Raw genomic sequence first — 15,664 nt, 5'->3', positions numbered from 1 at the left:
CTGCTACGCTGAATTCTTAAATCCAGATCAGACATAATTTCATCTTTCATTGAATGTTGAAACACAGATAGTTACAGCTGCTTTACACACCGGCCTTTAGACACAGAACACACAAAATCTGTATGCAGATTGTGTGCGTTAAAAACATTCTTGATGCAGCCGGTCACACCGGCCGTGTAATTTAGCAGGAAAAATTTGCAGCATTTATTTTTTTAGGCTCAAGCTCGATTTATCTGATTCAAATACAGAAAGCTGACCAATCAGACCGCTGCATTTGGAAACAAGTGCACTCACTCAAAACACCAGCCGATACTAAAAATGCAATGATATGGAAATAGTCAAATGTTACTATTTTACCTCTGACACGCAGCTAGACGCTGCTCCGAATCAATCGGGTCTCTGAAATGATTTTCTGGCTCTTCAGATGTGGTCAAGAGTTCAAACTGGCCCACTGACATCCTGAAACTTCATCGCCATTGATGACTCACCTGCACTGCTCTCACACTCTGTCATGATTGATTTGGGGCCCCTAGCAATCAGGAGGGATTGAACATCACATTCCAGAGTAAGCATTATAATTTAAACACTGCTGCTGCTGATGATGTGCAGTCCTGTTGAGGCTGTAATTACACTTCCATACACAATAATGCTAATCGCTCTGCAGTGTAAATACTGTACATGCTGGGAAGCTGTAGCTCCTCTGTATTACGATACATCAACAAATTGCACTTTAAATCCTGCGGCGCCATCTGCTGGTCAAAGGATGTTGTTGCTCTGAGGAGAACTCCTGCAGCCGGTCCAGCTCAGGTCCTTGGCCCAGTGGCCCTCTTTGGTGACTCGCACCTTCACTGGGTCAAACCTCCAGAACCGCTTTTCTTTGAAGAAGTAAAGGCGGCCATCTGGACGGGTCAGCACCCCGTTGGTCCCCTGCGGCACGCCAGTCCAGTCAGCCAGCTTGCGTGGGTAGTAGGGCTCTTGACGCAAGGTTTTAAGGTTGAGTACGGAGTAACGGGAGCCCTTGAAGAGGACCATGTGACCCAGAGGAGCATAGTAGAAGGCACTGTCAGGGTGACGAGGCAGTCCTAGCTCGCTGCTCTTCCTGGGGAAGCCGGGGTCAAGCGTGCTGCCCGTGTAGCGCCAGATCCGCTTCCCTGCACAGCAGGAGGCAAGAGACACTGAAATGACACCAAACCTTATGCTCACGAAGAGTAGAATAAAATAAAACCTCTATTTCACCAGTGCTGCACAAACAATACAGCATCTGATGACATTTAGCAAAAAACTCAGGACACCGGGCCTTTTAAGAGATGAAATAACTTTACCGAAACGCAATATGTTCTTTAAAACTAAGCATAACTTTGACTAAATACAGAAAGTACACACAGTATGTACAAGTGTTTTGGGCGGTTTTCTTAATTTAAAAAATTTGTGATTATGATTTATGGAGATTAATAATGCAGCAGAGCATCTGAGCTTTGCATAAAACTGTTTGCATTCGGCAGATAAGACAGTCTTGTCAGGTATTTGGCATTTAGTGGAACATTTTGGCACTATCTTCAGACAAATTTTTGTAGCCTTTAGCACAAAGAGAAGACTATTAAAACCGCAGCTGGAGCCTCACTGCTGTATTCAGCCTTTAAGCAGCACTTTGCTATTTTAAAAGGCACGAGAGGATCTATTTTGGGAGTTTTAACAGATATGTGAAGTTGGCTAGCAGTTTAGGAAATGCCTTAAAAAGGAGGTGTGAGTCCCATTAATGTGCTCAATGAGGCAGTACCTTTGAAAAAATACCACTTCGAGTCCAGCGGAGAGAAGGCAGTGGCCTCGATAGCCGGAGGGAGGTCGGGCCAGCGCTGACGGAGAGGCAGCGGGCCACTTACGCGCCCTTCAGCCGGTACAGTCCAGTATACGCTGCCACGAATCACCAGCACTGTCTTATTTTGGTCTGGAAAAGAGATGAATATACGTGTATATGTCTCTCATTCTTGCACAGAGCATGCTGGGAACAGTTTCTGAGCCCTGAACAAAGCTAAAAGTCTGGAAATTACAGCATCTCACTGTTCTCGCTCTTTTCTCAGGTATCATGAGAACACATGGGTGGCTTAAACTTTCTTTCCTGTTTTGCTTAACTATAAAATGATTTTGAAATACAGGAAAGCGAGTATTTATCAGCAGCTTTGTCCTTTTGTTATAGAAATAAATATGAAAACAGGAATATCCACTGTTCCTGCTACAGGGTTTATTATTGTTCTTCAGCTTCTTCTACAAGAGTTGTGGCTGAATGTTGTTTTCTGATAAGATTTCATTTATTCGGACCTCACCCATAGTGATGGCATCAAAGACACCCTGGCAGTAGAGAGGCTGTCCCGGGGTGTCGTGTCTGCTTTGAAGCTCTGAGAACTCCCACTCCTGCAGCGCAGCGTGCAAAACCTGACCCGGCAACCTCACCGGGCGATCGCCTAATGGTTTACCTAAAGGCACAAAAAATAAAGGAAGCAAAGCCATAAAACAATGAAGAGGAAGAGCTGGAGTTTATTGTTAACTGTTCTCGTTGGCTGACCGGACAAACTTTACATTACAGATCGGTCCGATTTCTCATGCATCCCAAACAGCAATTTAACTGTTTACTAAATTAGATCAGGAACGAATGGGAACACAAACTGTGGAGATTTCTTCTTAAACAGGACTTGGAGAATGTTAACATTTAAATTGTCCTTTACAGGATGTGGCTGGGTTGATGTATACTGATGGATGACATTCCAGTGCACAGGAAATAAACAACAGACTGTAGATAGAGCACGGGCTGGAACCTTTAACATTTTTTAACTACCAAAATCAGAGCCGTCCTATTGTTATTGGCCCGGGTACCCTCGCAGTGCGCACATGAAAAGAATAAAGGAGAAAAAAAGGGGAGGAGGGGGGCACAACACATTGAGCTCAACTGAAGAGTAAATGATAGCGCTTCAGATGTGATTACAGCCACTTTGTTTGCAAGGAGCTCAACAAACATTTTTGTAGGAAGATGGATAAAATCAGCACACCCAAGAACAGGAGGAAGAAGGCAGGAAAGATAGCTCTACTGTGCACACCGCAGTGGTATCCAAAAGCTCATTGTGAGCATGTAGGAGCAGAGATGACTTCATCCAAACACACAAACTCCCTCCTCGCACTCTGCCACATTCATCAGAAGTGGAAGAGATATTTAGATATGAAATGGCACCAAAGTGGCAACTAAACTGAAATATTAAAGCTATAAATCCTAAAATTAATGTCATATAGGCCTGGATGTGAATAATATTTAACTTTATACTGCTGAGCTTCATATTCGGGAGCATGTTTGAGGTTATTGCATTACATTCTGCACTAGTTACATATTTCTGTAACTGTTTTACAAGCTGCTGTCCCTTTAAGGCCACACGCCCTTTCCGCCACTGAGATGTTTGTGTTGTAAAGTGTCAGCAGCAGACCAGCTCAAAATAATCAGACCATTTAAGACACTTTCATGATCTTTCTTCCTCATTCTGATGCTCCCTTAGTTTACACATCTACATGTCTAAATGCACTGAGCCACTACCTTGTGGTTGGCTGATTAGATATTTACATTAACAAGCGGTTAAGCAGGTGCATCTTACAAAGTAGCCGGTAAGCTTGCGTTGACTTCATTATTTCAAACTGGCTATATTTAATATGAGCAACCAGCATTGTAACAGTATATATAACAAAGAAGGAAAAGCATAAAAAGTCCACTTCAAGTCAAAGTTGTTGTTTTTGATGTCTCCGTCACAGTGCACACGGCACCGTATTCAAAGGCAGAAACACCAAATCTATGTTCGCTCTCTGACATATCCAGTCTGCTCACATGTGCTCCTTATCAGATTGCAGTGCCAGGAATGATTCACACCCACACACACACACTCACATTCACATATTCTCCTTAAAGCTTATATGTTTAAGCAGATGTAACATTTTCCGAGCATCAGCAGTCTTGTCAGTTTTGAAGTCGCTTGACGTTTACGTGGGAGCAGCTGCAGTGTGCACATATTACTGCCACAGGTTGATAGGAATAAAGGAGAAAAAGCAGACCAAGCTTCAATTGAGTGCCCGTTAAGGAATCCTGGGTAATTTTCCCTGAAGCAAAAAAAAAAAAAAGCTATTGGAGAGTTGTCTTGAGGTCTTTGTGTAAGGTCTGCTGATAAGTGGCCACCCAAAGTTCAAGTTTCCCTAAAAACAAAAGCACATACAGCTTAACGACCAACTAAAGGTAATTATCTGCTATAATTGCTGCCATTTAATTCAATCTATGGTCAAATTGCTTTAGGTCCTGAATGTAACTGAAATAAAGATGTGTGTCTCTCTGTTCGGCCGACACAGCGGGAGTGAAGGGCCACTTTAGGATGGTGAAGACAGAATATTTCAGAGGCAGAGCAGATGGAACTCCTCACTTATTAAATAAAAGGAGAGGCAGCTGGACGTGGTCTGCCTGCAAACTTCTGCTGATCTCAGGTTCAGAGCTGTGTGCTTGTCCTGCAGCCACGCAAGCATTCCTGCACAGTGTCTTGTTTTTCTCTGTGCAGCTGCCGTACACCTGAGAGGCCGGGCCAGAGCGCAGGAAGCTCCTCATGCATCTTCAAAACGTCACACAGTCACGGCTAAAGAGCTGCTGGCAATGCAAAAATGGTTTAAGACGTATTGTTGCGCAGCTGTTGTGGAGAAATCATTTTCCAAGCAGCAGCAGAAAACCCCCCAAAACAAGCAATAAAAGAAGTGTGCAGAGCGGCACATGTGGAAACCTGCCTCACACATGCCAGGAGGGACAACAAACTTGCAGTAAACAGAAACTCTTATAGCCGTCATTCAAGAAGTCCAGGGTGATGCTCCCACATTGCACAACCACAACAGTAATCTATCACAGCAGGTAAATACAGTGTGCATAACTGCAATGCTAATAATAATAATAATACACAAACAGGCTGCTGAGTGTGTTGTTTTGACACTCACACCACCTCCGCTGCCCTCCCTATAAACACTCCCACAGCAGCAGCTAAGAGGCTGTCAGGCTGAACAAACTCCTCCTGCTGCTAAAGATAAACTCAAGATTAGATTGTGATGTGTTGTGCATATTTCTTTTGCCAAGAACACGCAGAAACTTCGAGTGACTGCAAACAAGAAATGTAAGAAATTAAGTTTTGGCTTTGCTGCTCTACTCAGTCACCGTCAGTGTTTGGAGCTGTAGTGGCCTGCTGGCCTTTTTCACAGCTCGGTGCTACAGCTCCCAATTTGGAGGGCAATAGAACAGACAATCAGACTGTGCATGCACAGTTCATCAAAGCATCCCCAGATCATCACACTACCACCACCATGTCTGACTGTTGGTATGATTTTCTCTTTATGAAATGCTGTGTTAGTTTTATGTAAAGGGATGCAACTAAGTTTAAACTTATTTAACATTTTAAATTGTTACCATAAACCAAGCACCATGTTCTCACCGTACAGCTGCTGCACGGCAATAATGTCGTCCCAGCTCAGAACCAGCCCGCGGCCGAGCTTCCTGTAGTACGGCGACATCAGAGCGTGACGAACGGGGGAGTGCTCCAGGCCCAGAGTGTGTCCGATCTCGTGGGCGGTCACCATAAAAAGGTTGTGGCCCTTGTGCCCGTTTAGCGTCCACCTCTCCGCCATGTCGAAGTGGGCTTCGCCTCGGCGAGGCAGGAAGGCGTGAGCCAGAGTTCCCCCTGAATGAGAAAAAGGACTTGAGGACTTGCAGGATGGTGCTGCTTCATGTATTAAAGAGGTCGTTAAAGACTCTGAACAGCCGTTCTTTCCATTTTGAGACTGGGAGCTTTCAGGTTACAAATAACACACAGTGTAGAGAAAAAAGTTGCATTAAAGTGCTCTTTAAATTCAGAAATTCTAATATTTCTGAATTTTCTAATTTGCTGAGTCAGATCAAAGGATCTTAATGAGTTTACATGTTCTACTTAAATGTAAACTTGTGATTTTGTGGGACTTAAGCCCAAATATTCCCAGTAATCTCATTACTATTCACACCTAACTAATGAAATTAATCTGCCAGTACGTGTAAGGAGAATTTAAGGAAGTTAAATATCTTTTCTTCTTAAACAAGTCCTTGTAAATATAAATGAAGATGAAATAGATCGATGTGTTGTGACCCTGACCTGGTCCGTCAAAAGCGTTGCTGGCCCCGTCGTTGTGGTCTCCTTCATAAAAGGCCAGCCGGATGTCTGCAGGTCCACCAGGGACCTCCTGGAAGACCAGGCCCGACACGTTGCTCCACAGCTGGAAGGCAGCACGCACAGCCAGCCGGACAGAGCCCAGCGACAGGTGCTGAGGCCAGTTCACGATCTGGTAGGTCAGGTGGCGCTTGTACCACTTGTCAACTGGAGAACGGCCAGACAGAGAGAAGCAGAAATGAGACACTATGAAACTCCCAGTCTGGTTCATATCAGCCGGTGCATCAGCAGATGAGCTCCAACCAAAAAACAGCCAGCAGTGTTATTCGGAGCAAGGCTTAGTTTAAAGCAATTATCAAAGAATATAAAAAGTAATACTGGCTAAAACTCAATAACACAGTTAGCCCTCAGACAGGTACATGGGTAAAGATGCTAACTAAACGAGAATAAGAGCATAAAAAGTGCTCAGTCATATATAAACTAAATTATCTTTTCAAAGAGAATTGACCGTCTTTATAAGATGTCAAAACAATCCCTGATTTGTTTCATTCGACTAATGTGGCTGTTTTCTTTCTTTCCATATTTGCTGGATAGTCTGCTATTTTAAACTAGTTGAACTTTTAGAGAGCTAATCCCATTGGAAATTGTTAAATTATTACTATTGTGTCCTTATTATAAGCCATTGATGTAGCTGTGGATTTACACCTTAAATAACCAGCATAATTAAGGAAGGATTGAGGGTCACCTCAAGGAAAGTTTTAAGTCTAATATTGAAAGTAGAAAGGGTATGTGTCTCCTGAACCCAAACTGGGACTGAAAGAGGCCTGAAAGCTGAAGGCTCTGCCTCCCATTCTACTTTTAAATCCTCTAGCAACCACAAGTAAACCGGCAGTCTTAGAGGGATATGCTTTATTGGGGTGATTGAATTGAATTGAATTGTTTTATAGTTCTGAATGCCTGATATCCCATCCTCAACTGTGACAAATCCAGCCAACTGAGCCAGAATGATAGGATGTTAACCATGCAAGCTTCCAGCTGGGTAAACTAACACGCACTCTGACTGCATGCTTCACCAAACAGTTTACTTCACCATGTGTCTGTAGTTTCTTGGCTTAGTTATAATTACACGTGTCGCAAACTTCACAGTCACATCATTTGTTCGTGGATCGAAGGAATGGGGGATTCATGCTCAGCCTTTCATTAATTTACAAGACTCAAATTTGTTCGCACACATACACAGGATCACACAGTAAAAGAGTCTGGAGACAAAGCAGACACACACAAGCAGCTCAACAGCCCTAACAGACAAAAAGGGACTGCCTGCAGGAAACAATCAGCAGATAATATGAACCTTCAGAAAGAGGCAGCTGGAGAGGCTGTCGCTGACTTACAGAGCACTTTTAAATGAGAGCTTTATGAAACTGCACAGACTTTGCTCAAATGAGCCTCAACGCTGATTTTGTCAAAGGGGTTTTAGCCAAAACAAGAACACTGGACTGAAATAAACTTTGCACACCTGGGCGACGAATTGACACTTAAACCTTGCAAGAAGTGATTCTTCTCCATTCAGTCTTCACTTCGGGGCTCGGCTGATTTACACATACTTGGAGAGCTGACGCTTAAGCGTCCACATAAATCAAACTTATTTTCCAAAGTTGTCAAAATATTTTTTTAAAAGACGGCCAAATGTGAGCGGGAGGTTTGCTCACGTTACACACTACTGCTCCGTCTTAAAGCCTCACGCTGCCTGAGGCCGCTACAACGGAGGACAGACTCTGAGTGCTTTTGATGCCATTTGTGCTTGTTTAAATAACGCATTGCAAACAGAATATGGGAGAAATATACGAGAAGCATGTTCTGCATACTGTGAATGGCCGAGAGACCGCAACAGCACCCTGGAGACTGGAAAATATCTGGAAATCTGGAGCCATTAAGACATGGTTTTGGCAGTGACATCAGTGTGTAAGCTGTGTGAGTAAACACACAAACAGAAGTTGTGCTTCGGCAGCAGCTTGACTCTTATAAGAACTTCATGCTTGTCCTTTTTGTTGCAACAGTTTACACAGATATGACGCTGTAAGAGTGGAAGCACATGGAGGCTCAAACACCACAAAAAAAATCTGATTCAAAATAAAGTGATCATTTGCTGCAATCCTCTAGAAGTCTGATTAGTATGATTTGAGACTGTGAGATACTCAAACATGTTCCCATCCCTGCTCCACCTCTCATTCCAAGATGAACTGCACACATTAGGCCTGTTACCGCATCATGTGTGTAGATGTGTATTCTCAGCAGAGCTCAGGCGCCTACTCTCCATCTCAGACCGCCGCGGAGTAAGAGGTCCCAGAGGACGGCAGAGAAGCCAGGAAGTCCGATACACACAAGACATTCCAAGACTTCCCTTATGGAAGCAATTATGATGCCCTCTATAGCGGCAGTGTAGGGGAGGCCGTGCTATCACAGACATTAGGAAGTGACTTAGATCATCTGATAGCTAAAGTTATTGGTTGTGGAGGTTCGGGGAGATTCTGTTTGTTGCTGGTGTTAAGAAGGCTGTGCGACAAATGCAGGCAAGAGATGCCGCTGACAACAAAGCCAACGGGCGAGGACAAAAAAGACCCGACGCGATGTACAAGATTTCATTCACGTCTCATGGGTTATTTTGTCCAGGCCGTGGTCTAAAATCCAAAATTTGTTTCAATTCAGTTTTATTTACATCAAATAAGGACAATAGTTTCCTCAGTGTGCTTTAGGACTCTACAATGAAAGAGAGAAACCCCCAATACTCAGACTACACCTCCTATGAGCAAGCACTTGGCGACAGTGAGGAGGAAAAACTCCCTTTTAACAGGAGTCAGAGAGTGAAAGGAAGTGAGTGAAGAAGAAGCCCAGGCAGCATAATCAGGAGAGGATTCGGGGTCACTGGATCCAGGCCTAACTATAAATATTATCAAAAAGAAACTTTTAAGCTTAATCTTAAAAGTAGAGATAGTGTCTGTCTCCTGAATCCAAACTGGGAGCTGGCTCCACAGAAGAGGGGCCTGAAAGCTGAAGGCTTGTTTTAAATATCCTGGGAGCCACAGGTAAGCTAAAGTGCTCTAATTGGATGATACCGTACTCCCTCTCTTGAGATGCTCTGCCAGGCCTTATTGCAGACACCTTCACCTGCTGCTTGTTTGTGGGTCTCTCTCGGGCCTCAGATACCTATAAAGCCATTCATGCATATGAAAATAGGGAACTTTGCAAAAGAAACCAACTGTTTGCTGGAATCAGTGAATCTTTGACTGAACTGAAAACTTCGATCTAATTATTTAAAAATGAAATTATTGAAATAGTTACCAAAAATGTGCAAAAATGCCCATTCATTGTTTAAGCGTCTACACTTCATGGCATGGATCCACGGAGGCACACCTCAGAAAAATACACACACACGTCCTGCACTTAAATAGCTTATCTTAGACAAGCTGGTGGAAAGTCAGTTCTGTAAATATCAGTGGGAACAACCACAAGTCAAGGTCTGTTTTCAGTTTCCAGGAAGCTCAGAAGCTGATAAACAAAAATCACATCACACCACAGGTGAGAGTGAACGAGCAGGCAGCTCGTCTGACTCACCCACGCTGCTGCAGTCGCACGGCTTCGTTTAGCAGCCACAGTCAGCTGTCAAGGTCAAACAGCTCAAACAGCATTAAGGGTTAGCTTTAAGTCATGGATCGCCTGCTTCACAGAATGGTAAGCCTCAAGCCTGATATGAACTGGAAACTGCAGGAACACCGGCATCACTGTCCACAGAGAAGCGAGTTTTTCATCACCGTGGAGTGAGAGGGTGCCAATGAAGAAAGAAGCTCCTCCCTTCAAGCTATTTGGCCAGATTGACAAGATTTATGTTTGGAGGCTTTCAAACCTACAAAAACTATACGTGCTGTCAAGCATGGTGGTGGTAGCCCCGTGCTCGGGGGCTGTTTTGCTGCAAGTCGTGCTTGGTACATTGCATAAAGTGAATGGAATAATGAAAGAGGAGGATTTCCTCCAAATTCTTCAACATCACCTCAAATCAGCTGGATGGTTGAAACATGGACACAAACATGAAAATGATCACAATTTTGTGTGGATCACTGAGCTAACACTGAGCTTTTGGAATGGCCTCCCCAAAGCTGGTATTTGAAAGTTTGTGGACTAAGTTTAAAAGCTGATTCTGTTAGAAGTTAAAACCTATGTAACTTATTAAAGATGTACAATCATTCAACAGTTCAGAGAAATCCTTAAAAGACCTCAGTTACCATGACATTCATGCTCATGATGAGCGCATGTAAACTTATGACCATAGCTGCAATCCATCCAACACACGTAACCAGAAGGAGGGAGGAAAAAACGGAGGATCAGCAAAGTTACACATAAATAAACAAGGATATAAAAAATGCCAGACTTGAACTATTAAACAGGGTAGGTAAAAACTTTAGGTCACATTATTGATCAAAAGAGATCACCAACATTTTTGGGCTTATCTGCAGCCACAGATGTCTCTGTACAGTATTTCCTGCCATGTGTTGAGTACATGTTGAGATATTACTCTCCGTGTTAAAGTGGAACAACTGCCAGCCAACACTGTACATACCTGAGGCCTCATTATTACTACACGCATGTTTTCACAGGACTCTGTTCAGACCAAGAGTCTGATCCAAACACAAACCTCCTTGAGCAAACACTCGTGAAGCTGCAAGCAGAAACATATCTGCCGTTTCTATCGCATAAAGCGGCATAATGTTTGAGTTAGAGGTGGCGGCACCGCACGAGCAGAACGCCGTTATTCACAATTAAGCTATTATTGCTACAATACATCAGTGGATGCATGAAGCCAGATCAGTAAGAGGTTTGACCCGAGGGTGTAAAAGTATCTGCCGCCTGTTTAATAACACTGCCGCCTGTCATATGAGACAAGTCTGGGTTCTTAAAGAGCAGGCTCAGATCCATACAAGCAGCTGGCCACTGAGATAGGTGGCAAACAACATGATCCAGTCAGTCAGTTATGGATGTGTGTACCAGAGGGAACGTGTCAGGTACTGACACGAAGAGGCAGCGGCAAACATCAGCCGCCGCTGCATTCCCCGAACATTAGCCAACCTCGTCAGTGACACTGAGGAATGCAGAGGCTTCACACATCATGAGGCTGGAGGCACAAGCACAGAGAGAGGGAGTGGGAAACATTGCTGGGGCTTCTGGTGCTGTCGTCGGCCTGCTGCTGCTGTTCATTCACAAAGGAGATGTGACGAACAGCAGCACTGAGGAGAGACAGCGAGAACGAAAAACACGAAGACGTACAAAAAAGGGCGTTTACAGGTCTCATCGAAATCTGTAGAGCGGCCCTGGATGGCAGCAACTTCAAGATTAGTGGGCGGATCAATTCAAATATTGATTTAAATATCGATAGTGTCAGTACCAATGCAATTATTAGTATCCGATCAATACTAGAGAAGGATCAATGCATTGTTTCTAGAATGTAAGTTCATAGTTTCAAATTCAGTATGTAGCCAATTAAATTGTGTTAAATCTTTTTTGGTAATGAAAGGGTACGCCTTGAATACAATTACATTAAAAGTATCGGTATCAGCAAAGTTGTGCTATGTTCAGTGTCTCCTTCTCTTGTTCCCATCAAGGATATTCTAACAACATAAAACACTGAAAGACTGGAAAGGCGAACCTCTTTTAATCCTCTGGTTTTTAGATTTTGGTATGTAGGTTTGGATGGAACAGATTTACCTCTAGGAGAAACTGGAAGTGAGGTTGCAGGGGTATATGTGTTTGGACGAGCCTATTCCCCCAAACCTTTATCTAAACTGAAGAACACATAGTGAGATGTGAAGGACTTTAGGAGATGAGAGAGAGAAGCATAATCCCAGTAACTAAAGACAAAGTGGAGACTAAAGTTGAAGTTTTTACCCAGCAAACATGACATGAAAGACACATGGGCTTGTGTAACTAAATAATAAGAATCACTCAGGGCTGACGTGTGCACCATCAGACACTCCACCAGCTTTAATTACAACGCTCAACTCTATTTAGTGCTTCAGTTTATGACGGCGGACCCTCCCAGTTAACTGTTGGTTCTTTCAGACCACAATGGGGCAAACAAAGGCGCTACATAAAAAGGCAGGGAATGAAACACTGGCTCTCATGTCAGTCAGGCTCACTTTGCACATGCACGCATATAAATTAAGTAAAACTATACCTTCTGCAGTGGAGCGTCTCCTGCGCAGCTGCTGCGGCGGTCTCTGTCCAGTAAAGATGAAGTTCACTCTCTGAGCCCAGATCTGCTGGCTGCCCTCGTCCGACACCCCACAGCGAGGCTCTGCCATCCGCAGCAGGGTGGCGCTGTCAAGTTTGCCTGTGATGGGCAGACGGGACAACCACTGGAATTCTCTGCGGAGAGACAGAGAGAGACAAAACACTTAGAGTCTCTCTAGTGTGTGAGCCAAAAGGGCTGCAAAAGGTGATAGATCTTTGCTGCATAGAGATTTAATGATCTGATGCACTTCTGTGTTTCTGAGAGGAGCTATTAAAGATTTGCACGAGAGCTTTCAGCCAGGCACTTGGACTGTTCCTGGATTCAGGCGAGTTACAGATACATATAACTCAAAAGTACATCAGCATCATGAAGCTAGGTTTCCCACATCAATGGATGGAAAGCAGAAGAGCTGTTAAGGCTGATAACATCAAAAATGTAGCCTTATCCCCAACCTTTATGTCCTTTATATACCAGAGCCTGCATACATTGAGTAGAGATGAGCATTTAGATACATAAAAACTGCACAGAGTTTACGAACACATCATTCAGTCCAAGATGAAGGAGTTTTAATCAGTTCCCATTATAGTACAGTGAGCAGACGGGCCAGAGGGCGAGGTTCCTGAAATTCCTGGATGGTTCAGGGAGGGTTCAGGAGAGGTTTCCCAATGCGGAGATGAGGGTGTGTTTTACTGCCCTGCACAGACGTTCAGCCCTGAGGCTTGTACCACACCGAGCTCACCCCTCCCTGTGATGAACACGCAATGCCTAGAGGTAGAAATGTGTGCAAATGGACCTACCGGACTGCAGACTGTACCTCAGCCGCATTGTGGATGTGGTAGTCATGATGGAGGTAGCCATACTTTTCCAGAAAGTCCTACAACGGAAGTCGTACCTGTTAATAATTAAACTCCAAGAGAAGCAGCAGAACAAAAATGGTGATGGTTATGACTATGATTTTTACTAGCAGTGATAGCTGTACAAGGTGTGACAGTGGACAGATGGATAACCATACGTGTTTTTAAAAACGACATACTAAAGAGGAGTAATGACATACAAATAATTAATTAAGCACTTACTAATACCTTACTAATGCTTAATGGTGTGACATTATTACAAAATGCTACTGTTTTCAAAAACCAGTGCTGTCACACGACATATTTCTAATAAGAACATAGCGTAGTAACCACACATCCCCATGAGTTTGCAAGACTTCTGCATTATTTTACCATGTACATGGTTATGAGTGCGCAGACCACCCATAAGACAAAGAAGCCCCCCGGGGGCCCCTGAAACTCCCAAGTTATAATTTTGCAAGAATTCCATGTAAACATGCAAGTCACGGAAAGCTCCGGTGTAATACCTATAAAGTGCTTTAACATGAACCCACAGGGTACACGCCAACAGGTGTTGCATTATTCTGTGAGGCTGGTTCATAGTTTAATATTACAGCCCCTTCATGTTCAGACAACAGCAGCAGGCACCGTTTAGAGTGCGATTACAGATGTGACGGGGCGGAAATTAAAACTGAGGAGATGACAGATGCGTTTCAGCAACAGGAATGTGCAACAACAAAATAATAATAATAATAATGTTTCTGAAAATGCCACAGGGCTTTGTTTAATGTAAGAATGAAAGCATAGCTGGTGAAACCAGATGAGGAAAGCGTGTAGTCTTTGGACAGCCAGCAAAGGGAGCTGTCAGATTAGAGCGGTGCAGTCTGAACCACAGAGAGGCGAAACTCGTTTATCTTTCTTTATGAATGGGTCCGATCTCCTTGTCTTTATGCAGCAGACTTTAACATTACATCACAGTACGTGTAACCTTTCCTGAATGAATATAGGATATATAAAGACTCTTTGTTTTTAAATCTGTTTTGAGTGGGGTTGCTCATTTCAGCTTAGTTTTTTTTTTAGTTTAATTGTTAGCTTTAGTCTTTTTAAACTATTGTTGTATGGAGGGCACATGCCAAGATGCAAGATTTGGGGGAAAATCAGTACAGCTATAAGAAAACCCCGCAACGACTCGAAATCTTTGTTCTCGGTTCATAATCTAGGTTAAATGTATGTTATCGGCAATACTGGGACTGTTTTACATGGTATTGGATCTATATCGGTATAGATCTTAAGTTGCAGTATGGTACAGCACTGTAGACATCAAAGCCTCATCAGGCATGTTAATACATTTCACCAAACTAAAATACTAAAGTTAAAATATAATTTTGACTTTGTTTTGACAGCTTTTTACGTCCATTTTTAGTTAACTATAACAACATTGTCCAGCTGTAATAATTCCCGTTATTAAAAAGTTTGCACATTTTATAATGGCGACAAAACAGGAAAGCGCTATTATAGAGACAGCAGGGAGTTGCGTTTTAAATTGTTGGTTGTAAATGAAAAACAAAACAGCCATTACGAATATTTAATGTTTTTACAGAAATACGTTTAGACAGACATGTACCTTTTCGTCTGAAACAACTGTAAAATCATCTTATTTGATTACTGCTGTGAGCTGTTAATGTTATTTTATTATAACCACCAAATAAATTCACTGTGTCAAAGTTTCGGTGTAAAGCCGATAAAACTATTTCCCCGGTAGGATAACTTCGCAGTGCCCACAGCGTAGTTTTAAATGTGGGTCACTTTAATTCGCCTGCTTACCAGAAATGTTTGTAACAGAGGTCTTTGAGTCTCTGTGAAATGAGTTTTGACAGCAGTACCTCCGGGTCCAGGAGCAGCGGTGATCCTGCGGTAGTCTGAGCGGTGATGAGCGCCGTTACAGCCAGGAACCAGAGTCTCCTAACGCCCCGCTCACACAGGCCCGGAGCTCGGCGGCTCATCGCGGGGAGAACCGCAGTCAGCGCCCTGCTCCCTTCACAACCTCCATGATTAAATTTACTATCCGAGGACACTCAAGTGATCCCAAGACTTCTCCATTACTGTGAGGACTGACGGAGGTTATTCACAGCTGGAGGATTACAGGGAGAGGAGGAGTGTCAGCACCGCCCCTCGTCTGCCCCTTTACTGCAGGGCAAAAAAATCCAAATCAGCAGGGCACGGCAGCGTCTCCCCTGCTGCACACAACCAATTTTAAAGATATGAATCACATGCAGTTTGCTGTTTCTTTAGTGCTGAAGAGGTTAGTGTGTAATGAACTCACACGGAGCACGGAGAAAAGATCACAGTTTAATATAATT

The 15,664-nt window shown here is 43.4% G+C and overlaps 1 protein-coding gene across 1 annotated transcript; it reads right to left on the bottom strand.

Annotated features, from left to right (window-relative positions):
* Window positions 1-4: 4 nt before the first annotated feature.
* On the bottom strand, window positions 5-15,640 carry mmp28 (matrix metallopeptidase 28). Its single transcript, XM_026191873.1, has 8 exons — window positions 15,188-15,640; window positions 13,269-13,345; window positions 12,415-12,605; window positions 6,177-6,398; window positions 5,487-5,732; window positions 2,322-2,471; window positions 1,778-1,945; window positions 5-1,151 (listed from the first exon to the last, which is right to left on the bottom strand). Exons 1-8 carry the CDS (start codon window positions 15,305-15,307, stop codon window positions 757-759), a joined length of 1,569 nt encoding a protein of 522 aa, XP_026047658.1. The 5' UTR covers window positions 15,308-15,640; the 3' UTR covers window positions 5-756.
* Between the last annotated feature and the right edge of the window lie 24 nt (window positions 15,641-15,664).

This window comes from Astatotilapia calliptera, chromosome 14, assembly GCF_900246225.1.
Source record: "Astatotilapia calliptera chromosome 14, fAstCal1.2, whole genome shotgun sequence".
NCBI lineage: Eukaryota > Metazoa > Chordata > Actinopteri > Cichliformes > Cichlidae > Astatotilapia > Astatotilapia calliptera.
Note: the sequence above shows the minus strand (reverse complement) of the source record. Positions and strands in the feature narration are given on the sequence as shown.